Source organism: Balaenoptera acutorostrata, chromosome 9 (genome assembly GCF_949987535.1).
Source record: "Balaenoptera acutorostrata chromosome 9, mBalAcu1.1, whole genome shotgun sequence".
Classification (NCBI taxonomy): domain Eukaryota; kingdom Metazoa; phylum Chordata; class Mammalia; order Artiodactyla; family Balaenopteridae; genus Balaenoptera; species Balaenoptera acutorostrata.
The window spans coordinates 39,356,319-39,376,067 of record NC_080072.1 but is presented as its reverse complement, the minus strand read 5'-3'; the positions used below and the strand labels follow the sequence as shown (position 1 = coordinate 39,376,067).

Sequence of the window (19,749 nt, the reverse complement as noted above, 5' to 3'; positions counted from 1 at the left end):
GGTTAAGACTCCGCACTCCCAACGCAGGGGGCCCGGGTTCGATCCCTAGTCAGGGAACTAGATCCCGCGTGCTGCAACGACAATCCTGCGCGCCTCAACTAAGACCCAGCACAGCCAAATAAATAAATATTCAAAATAAGGTTTTGTTTGTAATTTGTTAAGATTCATAAAGGTAGTGCCTCACCTAATCTCTCAAGTTATATTTTATATTTACGATTATTATATACAGTTTGTAGAGTTGAATACTTTCATAATCTAGTTTTGCTATTAGTCTATTTTGAAACTAATTTCAGAGGTTTTAAGAATTGGAAATTCAGTATGTAACTATTATGGGTTTTTTTCACAGTAAAAATGAAATATGCAGAAAACGTTCCCCACAACATGACAGAAAAGGAATTCTGGACACGTTTCTTTCAGTCCCATTATTTTCACAGGGACCGGCTGAATACTGGGTCAAAGGACCTCTTTGCAGAATGTGCCAAAATAGATGAAAAAGGTAACTGTTTATCCTTGACACACTCTAGTCTTTATTTATTTATTTTTATTTATTTATTTTTTAAAGACACATTTATTCAGCGTCATGATCAGACTATTACATTTAGCAATCAACAGCATGGGTGCAAAAAAAAAAAAAAAAACTACATTAAAACCCTTTGTTGGAATGCTTTACACTTTCCACAGAACAGAAACTAAAATAACCTGTTATACAATTAGTCACAAATATAGTCCTCGAGTTTTTTTGCCCGTACACTTGAGTATTGTCTAAAACATGTCTTCTTTGTAGCAGCTAGGCCCTGCGACCAGTGTGCTTGGCTGAGTTCACAAATCTCTTGTAACCTGTAGCTTCCCTGTCACTTCTGTGGCTCTCCTCTCCTGCTAAGCTTTGTTTCCTGGCAGTAATCAAAACCTTCTGCCACTGCCATAGCTACTGCTGCTGCTGGAACCACCTTGGTTTCGGGGTTTGGCAAAGTATTGGCCTCCACCACCATAGGGGCCAGAACTTCTGCCTCCAAAGTTTCCTCCTTTCATGGGTCCAAAATTTGAAGATTGATTGTTGTAACTGCCAAAATCATTGTAGCTTCCACCACCTCCAAAATTGATTCCATCATTACCAAATCCATTATAGCCATCCCCACTGCCACCATATCCACCACCACCGTGGCTGCCACCAAAGCCACCTCAACCACTGAAGTTTCCTCCACGACCAAAGTTGTCATTCCCACCAAAACCGCCTCCACGACCACCACCAAAATTTCCAGAACCACTTCGACCTCTTTGGCTGGATGAGGCACTAGCCATCTCTTGCTTAGATAGGGCTTTCCTTACTTCACAGTTGTGGCCATTCACAGTGTGGTATTTCTGAATGACAGCCTTGTCTACAGAGTCATGGTCATCCAAGGTTACGAAAGCAAAGCCTCTGTTTTTGCCACTGCCTCGGTCAGTCATGATTTCAATCGCTTCAGTTTTCCCGTACCGTTCAAAATAATCTTTTAGGTGATGTTCTTCAGTGTCTTCTTTAATGCCACCAACAAAAATCTTTTTCACAGTTAAGTGGGCACCAGGTCTTTGAGAATCTTCTCTTGAGACGGCCCTCTTTGGTTCCACAGCTCTTCCATCCACCTTGTGTGGCCTTGCATTCATGGCCGCATCCACCTCCTCCACAGTGGCATATGTGACAAACCCGAAGCCTCTGGAGCGATTGGTGTTTGGATCCCTCATTACCACACAATCTGTGAGCGTTTCCCACTGCTCAGAATGGCTCCTCAGACTCTCCTGGGTTGTTTCAAAGCTCAAACCTCCGATGAAGAGCTTCCGCAGCTGTTCAGGCTCTTTGTGTGACTCTGACTTAAACATGACGGCAGTGGCGGGGTGGTGGGGGAGACGTCAACGATGCTTACTCGGCGGCGTCCATGGGCAGAAAGCACACTTTAGCATTTAGTTTGCTGCTCTCATCATTAATGCTGTTAGTGAATTTTTTTATTTCTGAGAAAGGAAAACTTGATCAACTTTTTGTTTCATTGATTTTCTAGGGTTAAAAACAATGGTTTCATTAGGAGTGAAAAACCCACTACTTGATTTGACAGCTTTGGAAGATAAACCATTAGATGAGGTAAGTAGTAAAAGGATTTACGAGAGAAAACAGTCTTTTCCTAGTCTTCGACATTTGTATGAATTTAAAATTGCCTTGAGTATAGATATTCTACTTGTGAGAAGGTAAAACAAACAAAATACTGTTATTTGGAGTGGTTTATCAAAAGTGCTTTTCAAGAGCACTGTTTATTATTAAGATTGCCTTGGAGAACCGAAATTTCCATATGAGTTGGTAAAACATTTTTTAAAAGAATTTTCTAGCTCCCCCATCAACAGTTGCCTAGGTATTAATGAAGGTTTAACACGATGTTTTTTATGCTGTATCTAACAATCTAAATAAATGTGACTTAATATTCGTATACAGGGAAAAATTAACAAACGTTGTTGGTTGCCCACTATTTGCCAAATCTTGAGCACAGTCATGACCCTTACCCTATATTAGCCCCAATATGTTTCAACAGCTAGACCATCAAGTATGAGCTACCTACCTCAGCATCGTGACTCCAGACTGAGAAGTTTATACAGTCACGGAGAAATAGGTGATCCCTTCTGATCAAGGCTAATTCTATCCCTGCCTCTATCTTCTAGGCTAGGAAGGAACCTGCTTTCCTCAGGTATTCTCTTGACACTGTTACCTTTTAATTTTCTTGCCCTTCCTTTGGCTCCCATTCTGTTGGCCATATACACATGCTCATTCCTTCCTTCCCCCCCCCCACCTTTTTCCTCTTAGTGTATGCGTGCACCAGGTGAGAAAACCAATGTTAAAATTGTGTCCTAAAAAAAAAAAAAATCGTGTCCTATTGTCTAAATTATTAAATTAACAGAAGGTAATCCTTGGTGTCCCAGTGAGTTATTTCCCTAATGAAATTCAGTTGTTTTCTTGAAAATTCTCAGCATTCAGTCACTTCCTTGGTGAATCTCAACACATTACAAACGTGGCCCTCTTTAATCACCTGGAGAAAATAAAGCTTAAGATACAGCTTAAGGGACTTCCCTGGCGGTCCAGTGGTTAAGACTCCGCGCTTCCAGTGCAGGGGGCGTGGGTTCAGTCCCTGGTCGGGGAGCTAAGATTCCACATGCTGCGCAGCGTGGCCAAAAAAATGGTGGTATGTTATGCATACCTTTCTTCACTTTTCCTGTTATCACTATCAGTCTGAGCTAAATATACCACACAGTTGTTAAGTACATAGACTTACCTGGCTTAAACTGTAGTTTATAAACATTTTTCTAAGTTTTCTTGTAAAATGAGGTTAATAGTTCTGACCTTGGAGAGGGGTAGCAAAATTGGAGAGATGTTGTTTAAGGGTACAGACTTGCAACTAGTGTTCCCTTGTATGAATATATAAAAATTTATATAACCAGTCCTTTTAATTAAAATGTTGGTTGATTGAATTGTTCCTTTAATGCCTCTTTTTTTTTTTTTTAATTTTATTTATTTATTTATTTTATTTATGGCTGTGTTGGGTCTTAGTTTCTGTGTGAGGGCTTTCTCTAGTTGTGGCAAGTGGGGGCCACTCCTCATTGCGGTGCGCAGGCCTCTCACTGTCGCGGCCTCTCTTGTTGTGGAGCACAGGCTCCAAATGCGCAGGCTCAGTAATTGTGGCTCACGGGCCTAGCTGCTCTGCGTGCGGCATGTGGGATCTTCCCAGACCAGGGCTCGAACCCGTGTCCCCTGCATTGGCAGGCAGACTCTCAACCACTGCGCCACCAGGGAAGCCCCCCTTTAATGCCTCTTTTTCCCATATCATCCTCTAGTAGTTCTGTCCCAGGATACAGACTTGGGCCTCCTTGTAAATACATTCTTTCCATTCCATTGCTTCAAATTCGAATTATGTAATGATGACTCCCAGTTAGTCCTGGTCTGTCTAACCCCAGAACTCCAAAATCATATATCCAACTCCCTACTTGATATCTTCACTTAGGTAGTTCACAAACACCCTTCAACATAACATGTCCAAAATGGAACCTTTGTTTCCCATTCTCAAAAACCTATTTCTTCCTGGGTCTTCCGTATGTCAGTTTAAAAAAAAAACCATTACCATGGACTCAGTTACTCAAGCCAAAACCTAGGAGTCTCCTTGATTCCTCCCCTTTCTTCACCTCCAACATTCAATTGATCAACAATTACTCTACAACACATCTCTGATCTGTCTGCATCTCCTCTGTCTCCATAGACACTTACACCCTCTTGCTTTTAGGGTACCGTTGCTTCATTGCTTGCATTAACCTCCTAATTGATCTTCTTATTTCAACTTTTGTTCCCTATAGTTTATTCTTCCCTAGCAGTAAGAGTTACAAATCAGATCATAATGCCCCCCTTATGTAAAAATCTTCAGTGGTTTCTCATTGAACTTAGAATAAAATCAAAACTCCTACCATGCTCTTCTTGATTTGGCCTCTGCCTACTTCTCCCTCAGTTGGGGCTGTTTCCACTCGATTCGTGCTCCAAACATAATTGCCTTCTTTAAGGTCCATATCAAGCTTTTTCTACCTCAGGGCCTTTGCACTTGCTGTTCCTTCTTCCTGCTCTTCTGCCTAACTAGCTTCTACCCATCTTTTGGACATCTGTTCTAATGTTACTTCTTCAGTGAGACCTTCCCTAACCTCCCTATCTAAAGTATCTCCTCCCATTCCAGTCACTACACTATGTCTTTATTTTCTCCATTTCTTTTCTTTATTTTCTTCATAGCATCTGTCACTTTCAAAAGTGGTCTCATTTTTACCTTGTTTTACTTGTCAGTTGTCAGTCTTCTATCAGTAGACTATAAGTTCCATGAGGCTGACTGTTCCTATTACTGGCCTATCCCCATCACATAGGAGGTATTAGGCACTCAGTAATTATTTGATAAATGAATGAATGGCATATGAGTCTTTTTATGATTTTTCTCATACCTCTTTAACCTTATGTCTCACCAATCCCTGGCCCACCCTTCATTCCAGGTATACCGAACTACATACAAACCTATGACACAATATGTATTACATTACTTCTATACCTTTGTTTAGTTTCCTCTTCCTGAAGTGTCTCCATTTTTGCCTTGCAAGCACCTATTCATCTTATGGTGCTCCATGAAGCTTTTTTGAACCTACCCTACCCTCCCTGCACCCCACTCTGGTGAGAGTGACCACTTCTTCTTTCGTAGCCCCTATGAGTTTTAACTAAGTGTACTGGCTTACAGCCCAGCGTCCCACTAACTAGTATTTTAATCTAGATCCAAAATTACTCTTCAGGAAAAAATGCAGCACTTAACAGTTAAGGTATTTTTGTGATACTAAAAGCAGTTAGTAGTATTTCTTCATTTTTTGTGTGTATAATGTCACTTATTTTTAAATGTTTACCTGTAAGTATTTGATAATGCTCAGAATTAATAAAGTCCTGTCATCCAGAAAGTTTTTTCAGCTCAACATGTCTCTCATAATAGATAAGAAAACCAGAAGTTTCTTTTAATTTTTAATCTGCTAAATTGTTTCTCACAGGGCTATGGCATTTCCTCTGTGCCATCTACTTCTAATTCTAAATCCATAAGAGAGAATAGTAATGCTGCCATCATCAAGAGATTTAACCATCACAGTGCCATGGTCCTGGCAGCAGGTCTCAGGAAACAGTTAAGTACACACGCTAAGATGCAGTAACTGGGTTTTCCGTGATAGCCAGATGGAGTTTTGTTGTTGTTCTGCCTGTGGTTTTCAACATTAATTTTTTTTCCTTTGTTTTCAGAGAAGCACAAAAGGAGCAAAATGGCGAGCCCAGCAGCATTGATGGAAATTCTGGAGATGTAGATTGCTTTCAGCCAGCTGTAAAAAGGGTATGGGTAAAAAGTCTGGGACATTTACGGCTCACATTTCTCCAGATACCTTATATAACTGCTAGTACCTTATGTTGACCCTTGATCAGTTCAGATGACTCAGTTCTTTCTGACCAAGATGTTAAGCATTTGGCTTAAATTGTAGAACATTTTAAAGAGAACTTCCTCAGTTTTGGCTTGCCAGCCTGCTTTCCATGGACTCAAGTCTGTTAACTGTTTTTATTGTTCTGTTTTATTTTTTTCCTTCACCTGTAGACACACACACATATTAACATACAGTTTTATTTTCTGGGAAAGAGTATTCAACAAAGACAATATGACAGAAAGAAAAAACTAAAGGTTAGTGTATGTGATTTTAAAAGATAAGATTGGCCCTCATGTTAAACCTGGCATTTCAGAACTGGAAATATCTTTCATTAAATACTGAAAAGGGGTTGTGGGGGAATATGAACAGTAACCTACTTGTATATTTCTTCTCTCCCTGCAACTTTGCCAAGCTTTGCTATCCCTCAGGTTTTTTAAGTTCTCCCTCCCTAGTTATAAAAATAAGTTATGATAAAGCTTACTTAGAGTGCAATCAGGCAATATGTATTAAATTTTTAAAGGTTTATACCCTTAATTCCACTTCTGGACAGTATTCCACTTCGGACATTTATTTTTTAAAAAAATAAAGATGTGGGCTTCCCTGGTGGCGCAGTGGTTGAGAATCTGCCTGCCAATGCAGGGGACACGGGTTCAAGCCCTGGTCTGGGAAGATCCCACATGCCGTGGAGCGACTAGGCCCGTGAGCCACAATTGCTGAGCCTGCGCGTCTGGAGTCTGTGCTCCGCAAGGGGAGAGGCCACGATAATGAGAGGCCCGCGCACCGTGATGAAGAGTGGCCCCCACTTGCCGCAACTAGAGAAAGCCCTCACACAGAAACGAAGACCCAACACAGCCATAAATAAATAAATAAATAAATAAATTAAAAAAAAAAAAAATAAAGATGTGTGCAAAGATTCAGATACAAATGCTCATGGCAGTATTATAATTGAGAAAATAGCAACCATCCTAATATCCGTGATACATCCATACAATGGAGATTGATGCATGCAGCAATTAATGGCTTTTTAAAAGGATTAATGGTATGTTGAATTAAAAAGAGTTCACATATACCATGCGATAGTTCAGTTCATTAAAATTAAATTCAAGAAACCATTTTTGAGTTGCCTTACATGCCATATTAGGTGGTGGGAAACAAAAAAGAATAAGATTGGGTTCTTGTCCTCAAAGAATTTAGTGTCTACAGGTAAAACAAAATCAAAAGGATAATTATAAAACAATTTAAAGTATAGTAATTGTGTGATTTACAATAGGAACCAAAGAGTGAGCAAGTAGATAAAGTTCGCAGAACAGACTAATATGATATAATTAAGTTTATGATTTTTAAAAGGGAATTATGGGCGAGTCTTATTTTATATATTTCAGTCACTTAATATGTTTCTACAGGGATATACACCTTTAAAATTAACAAAGTCAGTAAGATATTTCTTTTCTGAACTAAGCAAAGTGAATCTAAAATGTAAGAGATGCTAAAGAAGAAATCTAGGAAGTGATGCTTTTCTTTGCAATATTGCACTAAGTACCCGTGATTCTTGGTAGTGAAAGAATTGTCAAAAATCATTGTGTGAATTTTCACAATATTCAATGATAAACTGACTCTAGATATTTTTTCAAGTCAATAGTTGTCTGCTGTGTGTTCTGCAAGGGATTTATAGAATGAGAGATCCAGAAGTATTAATAGACAGAGTCCTTATATTCATGGAGCTTTCAGTTAAATATGAAAGTTAGGTGAATAACTAGGCCTTGGCAGAGGCTTGGGATTTGGATTTATATAAGAGGTTAGGTTGGGACATGACTTGGGTAAGGCAACAGCAGGGGTAGAAATCAGCTTGACATATGGGAAAGGTAATGAAGACATCAGCATGCCTTGAAGTTGGCTCAAGGGTGTAGAGCTGAGAAAGCAATAAAAGCTTAGGCTGAGTCTAGGTAAGGTGGGACTGATTGATGTGTTACTCTGAATAGCATGCTGAGGTCAGATTTGTTCCTATACTACAAGAGGACTATTCAGACTCTTAAAATAGGGGCAATTTAAAATACTGTTTTCAGATTGATCTTTTTTGAGATATATTTAATATCTTAAACATTTTGATCCTAGTCTGGGAAGCTACAGATGAGAGCTAACCAGATGAATTCCATAGCTCTGTAGGGATGAAATATTGTAAAGTTGTTTTCCCAAATGTTTACATAGATTGTCAACATGTGTCTTATAATTAATGTATTTATATTATAAGGCTATAGAAATATAGCATTTTGTTAACTAGTCCAGGAGAAAACACATTAGTAAAACCAAAATAAAGAATCCAGAAGTAAACCCAAATATTTACATGGAGGGATTAAATACATATATGATAAACATGACATTTCAGAATCAGTGGGGAAAGACATTATTCTACACATGGTGTTAGGGGGACTGATTAATAATTTAATATTAAAAAAACCCCTCAGATTCCCTACCTTACTCCTTATTTCAAAATAAATTCTAAGTGGATCAAAGATTTAAGCAAAAAATTAACCCACAGAAAGAATAAGCTAAAGGGAGTAATTAAAATTGAAAAACACCAAATTGGAAGAAAAGTATTTGCAACACATGTAAAAAAATTAATTTTATTTATTTGGGGGGAAAAATAGTAAAATACACATTTTCATCTACCAGATTTTCAAATATTAAAGGTTCAGTGATGCTCAGTTTGGTCAGAGTGTGGGAAAACAGGTACTCTGTGTAAGTGGATGGTGAAAATATGGGTTTAGCTATTTGTAGAGCAGTCATGTCTAGGAAGTGAGACTCATTTTGGGAAGACTTCATATTTTACCCTCTGTACAGTTTTGCTTTTTCATTCATGTTCATTACTTTTGTAAGAGAACTTTACAATAAAATGTGTTGTGTTGATAATTATAGGCGAAGTTACAAGAGTCCATTGAATATGAAGACTTGGGAAAAAATAATTCCATAAAAACAATTGCACTAAACCTCAAGAAGTCAGATAGGTAAGTTTGGTGACTAATATTAAATTAACTTGAGACAGAATAGTTTTGTATCACAAGTCATTGCAGAATATATTCTGCAAGTATAGAACTCAAGTTTTAATCAGTTTATTACCATAAAATACAGTATCTTATTTCCTTAAAAATTTACTTTGTGCATCTCAGGAAAGGATCCTAAATGATGGAAGCCAAGAAAATAAATTTTTGGCTATCTGTGCTGTTTTCTTCCTATTGCCCTTACAGGAATTAAATTATTTTGTTGAAATATCTTTAACTCTTTACTTTGGGGAGAATGTTGTCTTGAGACTGCTAAAATATTTGAAAGACAAATGTTGAGCACCTTTATTCTGTGTGATTAGTAATTTCTTCTTTGCTAATCTTCAGGTATTATCATGGTCCAACTCCAATCCAGTCACTACAGTATGCAACAAGTCAGGACATTATTAATTCTTTTCAAAGTATTAGACAAGAAATGGAAGCTTATACACCCAAATTAACTCAGGTAGGTGACTTGTACTGTTTGAAAAACAGAATTCCCATTCTGTTTTCTCAGTTTATGAGCACATTCAAATTGAACTGTAAAACTAATACTTTAATGGGGTTCAAAGACATATTTCTGCTTAATAAATTGAAAAAGTCAGAGGTAGAGAAAAGAGGTATTTGGCATACCTGAAGATAAGATGATGATGAAAAGTAAGATAATGAGTTTTGTGATTGCTGACTTTTTCCTTCCATATGCACAGTTTTATTGGAAAAATCTCCCAGATTTCCCAAAATTTCTGGACATCACTCTCTAGATACTCTTTATTTTTCCCTGCCCTTGTACATACTTCAGTGGATCAGCAAGTTCTGTCAGTTCAGTATTTCTTGACTCCATTACCTTGATTTAGGCAAACCTGACTGGTTTTCTACATTGCCACTGCAAGTTACCTTGCTAAAAACATGATTCTGATCACATCACTCTGCAGCTTAAAAACCTTTACTGCCTCCCTTTGCTTTGTTTCCACAGTAATTGTCAGGATGTCCTTGTCTGACATGCCAAGCTCTGTAATCTGGCTGTAACCCACATCTCCAGTCCCAGCTCCAGCCATGTCCCCACCGTTCCCTTCCCCACATAACCAAGAGTCCTATACTCCAACCTAACACACTATAAACTATCCAGAGTTTTTTAATCGTGTCATCCTCATGCTTCCTGTACTTTTGCTCATGCTTTCTCTCTCTTTAGAATGCCCTTTGCCTGTGTCTGGGGAACTAATAATAATAATTCAAGACAGCTCAAATTCCATTGCCTCTGTAAAACAATCCTCAACGTGCCCAGTAATGAGTTATTTTTTCTCTTTTCTTTGTTTTCATAAACACTGAGACACTGAATTCATACTGTACTGTAGTGCTTATCACATATTGGGACTTACTTTTTGCTTTTTATTTTGAAATAATCTCAGATTTACAAAAAGTTACAAAAGTTTTCTGACCCATTTTGAGAGTAGATACCTTTACAGCTAAATATTTCAGTCCATATTTCCTAAAACAAGACATTCTCATAAATAACACAGTATGATTATAGAAACAATAAGTTAACATTGATAAAGTATTATTATCTAACCTGTAGGTCTTACAAAAATTTCACCAATTGTACCACTAATGTCCCTATAGTAAAAGAAAACCTTTATTTTTGGTCCAGCCTCCAAGTCAGGTGCATGAATTGCATTCAGTTCTCATGTCTCTTTAGTCTCCTTTAAAATGGAGTAGTTTTTCAATCTTTGTCTTTCATGACCTTGGTGTTTGAAGAGTACAAGCCAGTTTTTTGTAGAATGCCCTCACTTTCAGTTTCTCTATTTTCTCGTGAGTGTATTTCATGTTATGCGTTTTTGGCAAAAATACTACCAGAATGATTGTGCATCATATCAGGAAGCACATATGTATTTCTCCTAACTTGCAATATTAATGTTTGATCACTTGGTTAAGGCACTATCTACCTGGTTTCTCCGCCAAAAACTTACTATTTTTCCCTTTGTAATTAGTAAGTATCATGTGGGGAGACACTAAATTTTTTATTTCCCATCAAACTTTTACCCACTAGCATTTTAGAATCTGTTGATAATTGCTGAAAACAGTTATTGCCATGGTGGTGGTTAAATGGTGATTTTCTAATTCTATCCTCCCGTCAGTTGACCTTCTGAGCTTCCCTTCCTGTCTCCTGTATTTATTTATTTACATTTATTTATTTATAAGCATGGATTTTTATATTATTCTATGGGTTATAAATAGTTGCTATCAGTTTTTTCTTTTTTTAAACTAAGGTATAACTTACCTACAGTAAAATATACCTTTTCAGGCTATTCCTTGATTTTCAGTGTGCATGTACAGTTGTGTAATCACCAACACGATATAAAACAGTTTTGTCAACCCAAAAAATGTACCCTTGCCCCTTTGTAGTCAGATGCTTCCCATGCCATTTACACTGGCTCCGGTATGTTTCTGACAATATCTTCATCAATTTTTGAGCACCTCCTTACTTCATGGCACAATGAGATAGGTGTTCCAAATTTATCTTATCCTTTCCCTGCCCAGCCACAGAATCTTCCTTTAAGTGTTTAGATTTAGAAACAAAGATGTGAGTACTAGGTGTACTCATTACTGTTGGGATGTCATTTGCTACTGGTTTCATTGTCCCCTCAGTGGACAGAGCAAGGAAATACGTGTTGTACATACTTATGCTCACGTAACAACACGGGATTGTTTGACTACATCTTTCCTTCTAGACTATACTTGTCCAACATCTGGCCCTTGGGCCAAAGTAGGTCCACCTAACTTTTTTAAGCTGTGGTCAGTCTTAAATATTTAGATTCTTCCGCACGCCCCTAAAAAAGTGATTTCATTATCTGAGACACATGAAGAGGTTATCTGCCCTCGGATGTGTATACCTGAGTGTAGCCAGTGACTAGTCGGCAAGCTCAGCAGTCACTGAAACTTCTGGTTACAATGCATTATAACATTTCTAACAAAAGGAAATAGGAATAAAGTGAACATTCATGTCCCCTTGACTCATAGTTGTCCTGTAATGTGCTCTTTACACCAAGTTAAATATTTTTTTCATCCAGCCCGTACACACATAGATTTCTACTTGTAAAAACTCCACTGAGACACACTAAACCTGCGCTTGAGCTATTCAGCAAACGATTTGTTCCTCTCCATGGCTAGCCCTTGGTACTTGTTAGGCACTCAATGAAGAGATAGATCAGTCATGTCCCTAAGTGTTGATACGGATACAGTGGGGAATGTGGAGTTTTTTCCCCTTTTGGCTAGGTGTATTCACTTCCTTGAAAAATGACAAATGATATATTTCTGCTTTGCTGGATTTTCTTATGTCAGCTGCCAGTAAGGATTTAATATTTGTTTTATTGTCTTTTTTTTCTTTCCTTAAACTCAGTTTTACCTTCAGTGCTAAGAGTTCATAAGTTAAGTTGGTACTTAAGTAAGGGCTTGGCTAAGACAGAGAAAGACGAATATTACATGATATCACTTCTATGTAGAATCTAAAAAATAGTACAGGGACTTCCCTGGTGGCACAGTGGTTAAGAATCCTCCTGCCAATGCAGGGGACACATGTTCGAGCCCTGGTCCAGGAAGATCCCACATGCCGTGGAGCAACTAAGCCCATGCGCCACAACTGATAAGCCCGCGTGCCACAACTACTGAAGCCCACGCACCTAGAGCCCATGCTCCGCAACAAGAGAAACCACCGCAATGAGAAGCACGTGCACAGCAATGAAGAGTAGCCCGCAATCACGGCAACTAGAGAAAGCCCGCATGCAGCAACTAAGACCCAACACAGCCATAAATAAATAAATAGATAGATAAATAAATAACTCCCAATCTTTAAAAAAAAAAAATAGTACAAATGAACTTATTTACAAAACAGAAACAGACTCACAGACTTAGAAAACAAACTTATGGTTACCAAAGGAGAAGGAGGGGTGGTGGGCAGGGATAAATTGGGAGTATGGGATTAACAGATACACACTACCATATAGAAAATAGATAAACAACAAGAATTTACTGCACAGGGAGCTATATTCAGTATCTTGTGGTAAACAATAATGGAAAATAATCAAAAAAGGAATATAGATATATACATATATATGTGTAACTGAATCACTGTACACCTGAAACTAGCACAATATTGTAAATCAACTATACTTTAAAAAAGGCAGGGGGGGGCTTGACTAGACAAAAGCGTGTGTATTTTGAGGTACCTATGGACTTGCCTGGTATTCCTGGAAGATTGGTAGGTATTCTGTTTCTACACATACTGTGTTTCTAGCCTCATGGAAAGTGGTTCACTTTGGTTGCTATAACTTATTTATACAGGAATGAAGACTTACTGGACATTTTGCTATAGAACTGAAATGTTAAGTAAAAAAGATGGGCAAAAAAGAGAGAAACCACTTTTTGTGTCTTAATTTCTTTCAGGTTCTCTCAAGCAGTGCTGCCAGTAGTACCATCACAGCACTGTCACCTGGAGGAGCACTGATGCAGGGAGGGACACAGCAAGCCATAAACCGTATGTGCTGGACCTCCTGTTGCTGTCCCTTTACCTAAATAACCTCAAAAGAGCAATTTGAGAAGAGTGCTAAGTTTTATTGGTTTCTCTTTGGGACATTTCTGGGATTTTTGTTTTGTTTTTATGCATCCAGATCCTGAAGCATATTTAGACAAGAGCTTATGTTTCAGTATTATTTTAATATTACAAACAGTGGCACGTTGCTGTGTCACACTAGTAATGTGTGACATTGCTAGTCACACATTTTTTTTCCTCTCCTACCTCTTAAAGCAAAACCTGGAAATTCCTCCAAAACCCCAAGGAAATTTGAATTCTGTGGTCTGTCGGCCACAAAATCAGTAACTTGTCTCAGAATAGCACATCCTGGTTTAGTATTGGTAGAGTGTGCATTCAGATTTATTCTCTGAGTTGTCATTCTTTCAGAGACTACACACATGGGAAAATAGCTTTTATCCTATGGACCACTTTTTCTTTTGCAGAGATGGTGCCAAATGATATTCAGTCTGAATTGAAACACCTGTATGTGGCTGTTGGGGAACTTCTACGGCACTTCTGGTCCTGCTTTCCTGTTAATACGCCATTCCTAGAAGAAAAGGTCAGAACCGATTCCAAACACAGCCAGCTGTTGTGGTAGTGTAACTTAGTGAAGTGTTATCTTGAAGTTGGAAAATTGTATTGAATGTTTACCATGTGCCAAACACTACTTTGCATATATTGTTTCATTTAAGCCTCACAGCATCCTGATGGAGTAGGTATTGACACCCATTTTGTATACGAAGAAAATTGAGATCCAGACCAGTTCCATAACTTACAATCGTGCATCTTAAAAGTTAACTGAATCACTTTGCTATGCACCAGAAACTAACACAACATTGTAAATCAACTATAATTCAATTAAAAAAGAAGTAGTAATAGCTTTACTATATAGATTGCTGTTATAAACAGTCTTTAAGAGAAAGATAAATACCCCATTTAAAATAATAGGCAAAACTCTTTGAACAGGCGATTCACTAAAGAATGCAAATGGCCCAATAAATCTAAGAGGAAATTTTCATACTCAGTATTCAAATAAATTATCTTTAAAGCTACATAAATGCATTTTTCATCTATAATTTGTAAAAGGATAAAAAACTTAGAATGATCAGTGATGGCCAAGTTGCTAAGAGAGTCCTTTCTTCCACTACAAGTACTACCTTTGTAAAACATGCTTTGACCCAGAAATTCAACATTTAGAAATTTAACCTAAGGAAATAATTAAGAATGAATGTATGCAAATATTGAGCCATAGAGATGTTTCTCTACCACTGTCTGTGTAGAAATGGTCTAAATATCTACCAGAAGGGGATTGGTTAAAGATACATCCATTTTAAATGATGACTTAGTATTTAATGACTTAAAGATGTTCTCATTAAACCAAGTGGAATTTTAAAACAGTGTATACTATATGTTTTCTACATATGCATTTATACACATGCACAAAAAACATCAGGAAGGATATGAATTATAAACCAAAAGAATCTAAATATATTCGATATTGCTTCTCTGCCTGGTGGAGCCAGTTAATCTTAAAAAAAAAAAAAGAAGAAAGAAAAAGAAACCTTATGTTTGTTTTTCTCTTGATCCCTGTAGGTTCTTTGAGAGTCTGTAATTCATTATTTCTCTCTTTTTTTAGGTAGTGAAAATGAAAAGTAATTTGGAACGATTCCAAGTTACAAAACTCTGCCCATTCCAAGAAAAAATTCGGAGACAGTATTTAAGCACAAATGTAAGGCAACAATTTAATTTTGGCCTAATAGTTTTCTCTGTGTAGTAAAATGATGAAATTAACTTTGTTTTCCTGTAAATGAGTATATATGTTGTTTTGTTTTCTGTTACTGGGAATACTGGGGGTTATTTTGGGTGTTTTTTTTTTTTTTTTTTTTTTTATATTTATTTTGGGCTGTGTTGGGTCTTCGTTTCTGTGCAAGGGCTTTCTCTAGTTGCGGCAAGCGGGGGCTGCTCTTCATTGCGGTGCGCGGGCCTCTCACTGTCACGGCCTCTCTTGTTGCGGAGCACAAGCTCCAGATGCGCAGGCTCAGTAGTTGTGGCTCACGGGCCTAGTTGCTCCGCGGCATGTGGGATCTTCCCAGACCAGGGCTCGAACCCGTGTCCCCTGCATTGGCAGGCAGATTCTCAACCGCTGCGCCACCAGGGAAGCCCTATTTTGGGTGTTTTAAGGCTGCTTTTTTTTTTTTTTTTTTAAGAGCATTTATTTATTTTATTTTTGACAGCATCAGGTCTTAGTTGCAGCACGCGGGATCTTTCGTTGCGGCGCCGCGGGCTCTTCCTTGCGGTGCACGGGATTCTCTCTAGTTGTGGTGCGTGGGCTCTGTAGTTTGCGGCACGCAGGCTCTGTAGTTGCGGCGCATGGGCTTAGTTGCCCGGTGGCATGTGGGATCTTAGTTCCCTGACCATGGGTCAAACCTGTGTCCCCTGCATTGTAAGGCGGATTCTTTACCACTGGACCACGAGGGAAGTCCCAGGAATACTGTTTTTTAATTGTAAAATGTATCATACATTCAGAAGTGTATGAAATACATTTGCTCTTTTAAATAGTAAAACAAGTATCTGTGTACCCACCAATCATGGTAAAAATAGAACCAGTACCCTGAGTGTCCCTGTCCCACTCTCTCAAGGCCATAACTAACCAGGATTTGTAATAATCACCTCCATGCTTTTCTTTATAGATTTCCAACCTATATGTATGTTCCTAAAGGTATTAATTTTGAAAACGTGAGTAGCAACTACAAATGTAGCAATGCAAAGAAAGGTAGAATTGCCATTCTATGAAAGTAAGCTGAACAGTTCCTGGATTATGGTCTGCCTTCAGCTTCCCTGTTTTTTTTTTAAAGAGCAGGTGATATACAAGCTGGCTTTTTATTTTTATTTTTATTTATTTAAACACTATTTTATTTATTTATGGCTGTGTTGGGTCTTCGTTTCTGTGCGAGGGCTTTCTCTAGTTGTGGCAAACGGGGGCCACTCTTCATCGCGGTGCGCGGGCCTCTCACTATCGCGGCCTCTCTTGTTGCAGAGCACAGGCTCCAGACGCGCAGGCTCAGTAGTTGTGGCTCACGGGCCTAGTTGCCCCGCGGCATGTGGGATCTTCCCAGACCAGGGCTCGAACCCGTGTCCCCTGCATTGGCAGGCAGATTCTCAACCACTGCGCCACCAGGGAAGCCCAGTTGTTTTTTTTTTAACTACCTCAGATTGAATCTAAGTAATTGGCATGCTACAAGGATTTAGGACTTCCTGGTCTCTGTCCCCATACTGCCAAAATTGACTTGCAGACTTTTTATAAGACTTTTACTTCCAACCATGTAAATTACACTGTCCACTTCCGAGGAAACAGATAATCCAAAGACATTCTGCCTTAGGAGTCTTTATCAGCTTAGATCAGTGTGGTCCTGTTGACTTCTAGTTATGTCTGTGATGAGGGTAAAATTTTTTTCTACTCAAGATACGTAGTCCTGACCTAAGGCATGACATAGTACTTGTGTGAAGCTTTGAGACCATTTAGATTTTTCTGTAATCTGCTGAGTTACATTGAAATCCTGAAGTCTTAGACCTGGAAAAGACCCTAGAGAACATAGAAAAGTGCTTCACAGGGTTGGCTGTGCAGCAGAATTAAGTGGAGGAGCTTTTGAAAATCAAAAGATTCCTGGGTCTCATCCCAGACCTGCTGCCTCAGAATCTTCAGGGGAGTGGGGCATTTTTCAAATTTTCTCTGAGTTAGTGTTGATGCCACCCTCTTGACCTTAGTCAAGTGACTAATGTTTAAATCTAGAAATCACCAGTTTAGTTCACCTTTCTCATTTGACAAAAGAAACTAAAGCCTAGAACACAGGATTTCATGTTGTCCTATGACTGGTTAATGACAGGACAGACATACAGTGCAGGCAAAGCAGGTGAATTTCCAGCCTCTACTATACCCCACCATCCCTCTTACCTTTCTATACAAAATGTGTCTGATAACACCTTCACAGAGGGCTTGCATGTTGCCTCTTTGGAGAAATAAAAAAGAGCTTGGGAACAACACTGAAGTATGTGCCAGATCTGGATCAGAAGTAGTAACTTCCCCAGCCTTTACCCCATTGTTGCCTAAGTGTCTTGCTATGTTTTTCAGTTGGTAAGTCACATAGAGGAGATGCTCCAGACAGCTTACAACAAGCTCCACACGTGGCAGTCACGGCGTCTGATGAAGAAAACGTGAAGTGTCCGTGGCTCTCACAGGTTCTGTGAGACTGAGAGAACTGTGACCTGCAGTGACTCTGGAAACCTGGCCTGTCAGACATGCAGGTGATCACACAGAAGTGACAAGAAATATCTGTACCATGCCGACTCTTGGAGCTGATGCTATTGTACTTGCACATTAAGAACTGAAAAGAAGGGAACTATGATTAAAAGCTAGGGAGGTAAATTAAGGCAGAACCAAAATGAGCTAAGTTGCAAATATATATATATATATATATATATATATATATATATATATATTTTAAAAAGACACTGTTTACAGCAGTTACTCAGGAACTGCTTTTGATTCACATTAAGCTGCTTTCAGGAATCTAAAAAAAAAAAAAAACTTTTTAAAAGGGTGCATTGATAAAATCTGAGGATTTTTGGTTTTGTTTTGTTATTGTATAAATTTTTTTTCCTAAGTTTATGGCACAGGGTACACCTTAAGTATTTCTCCTCCATCTTCCACTTGTATCCTTAAGTTTTGCTGAATTCTAGTTGTACCTTACATCAGCAAGTTAAAGAGAGTACTTTAAAATAAAGCAGAGGGAGACTGTTGCTCAGCCATCCAGAAACAGTTGTAGTCAGAAGACATCATTGGTCCTGTGTTTCCTACGGAAATAAGAAACAATAAATATTGCACTGAATGTTTGTGGTTTGGAGTCCCTAAATGATAAAGAGGGGACATATTTGCAGAAAGTCATGTGGGGTTTTTATGCAGAATTTTGTCAGAGGACAATGCGCTGCATGTTTTTCTTTGAGTGCAAATGTACATTGCTAAGATTTTTTTTTAAGATGGCATGTGCTTTGAAAAGAAATTGCATTTTTAAGAGTTTAAAAATCTTATGAGTGAGAGATATAAGAAATCTTACTTATTTTCACCTCTTTAGAAAAAATAAAAGATGTTTCTCATATCTCTTTTTCTCCAGTATCTGACTGTTACTGTCCTTGGCGAATTGATAATCATTGCATAGTGACTGCAAAGCCTAAATGCAAAAAAAAAAAAAAAAAAAAAAGATATGTTCTTGTTTTTGGAATCTGTGCCATATTTTGTTCCTGATAGTATCAACTCACCGTTTATCTAAGACTTTAGATGTCTTGTATTAAAAATCACAGAAAAAAGCAAAACTTTTTATAGATACGCTTTTAACTGTAACACATCTTGTGGATTCTCCTTATGTGTGGTGCTTACTTGAGTGGGCTGCTCGAGGGCTACTCTTTTTTTTTTTTTTAAGCCATTATACAAGCTGTTTATCTTTCATAAAATGGCTACAACAGGTCGAAAACCTGTTCAGACTTTGAACCAGTTAACGGAAAGTAGCAACATCATTCTTCTGCTTCAGCCCTCCCATTTCTCCTTCAGATCAGTTTAGTAATGGTGTGTTACACTTCACAGTTTTACAAAGTGCATTTCAAATGAATTATTACCACAACTACTCATAAGCAATAGCAATCGAGCAGATAGAAAAATGTTTGAAATAGAAGAAAGAGTATGTCTGTTGGGAAAGGCAGACGTAAAGAAATAAAATGCTCTGTTGAGTGCTCTGTTAAAGATTAAGTGATAAATATAATGGAACCTGAAGGAAGAAACCATTGGGGGAATTGGGTAGGCTTCACTAAAGAACTAACATTTTAGCTAAGCCTTGAAGGTTAACAGGGAAGTGCATGATGAAGATGTGAAGACTTTGAAAGACCCACCCCCCGCGTGTTGGGACAAGAGTGTTTGTTGGATTGGAGAGTTGGAAGTGACAAGAGGCTGGGAAAATCAGTTTAATTCAGGTTGCGGGTGGCTTTGTAAGGCCAAGGTAAGAAATTCAGACCTTACCCATTAGGCACGGGGGACCTTGGAGAAAATTTTAAGCACATGAGTTGTTTTTCTGAGTGTAGTTTGCTTGTTCTGTTTGGTTTGTTGGATTAAAAGTCCAGCAG

The 19,749-nt window shown here is 38.3% G+C and overlaps 1 protein-coding gene and 1 pseudogene across 1 annotated transcript in view; one reads left to right on the top strand and one right to left on the bottom strand.

The window, feature by feature from the left end:
- The window catches only part of GTF2H1 (general transcription factor IIH subunit 1), a 33,985-nt gene extending 15,249 nt beyond the window's left edge, over positions 1–18,736 (top strand). The window contains exons 6-15 of the mRNA XM_007174844.3: positions 347–496; positions 2,031–2,110; positions 5,569–5,696; positions 5,810–5,897; positions 8,896–8,984; positions 9,366–9,483; positions 13,455–13,545; positions 14,025–14,140; positions 15,218–15,310; positions 17,711–18,736. Of these exons, the coding sequence (XP_007174906.1) occupies positions 347–496; positions 2,031–2,110; positions 5,569–5,696; positions 5,810–5,897; positions 8,896–8,984; positions 9,366–9,483; positions 13,455–13,545; positions 14,025–14,140; positions 15,218–15,310; positions 17,711–17,797 (1,040 nt within the window). The 3' untranslated portion in view covers positions 17,798–18,736. The remainder of the gene's footprint in view (positions 1–346; positions 497–2,030; positions 2,111–5,568; positions 5,697–5,809; positions 5,898–8,895; positions 8,985–9,365; positions 9,484–13,454; positions 13,546–14,024; positions 14,141–15,217; positions 15,311–17,710) is intronic.
- LOC103019826 (heterogeneous nuclear ribonucleoprotein A1-like) lies at positions 579–1,854 on the bottom strand (annotated as a pseudogene).
- Positions 18,737–19,749: the final 1,013 nt, after the last annotated feature.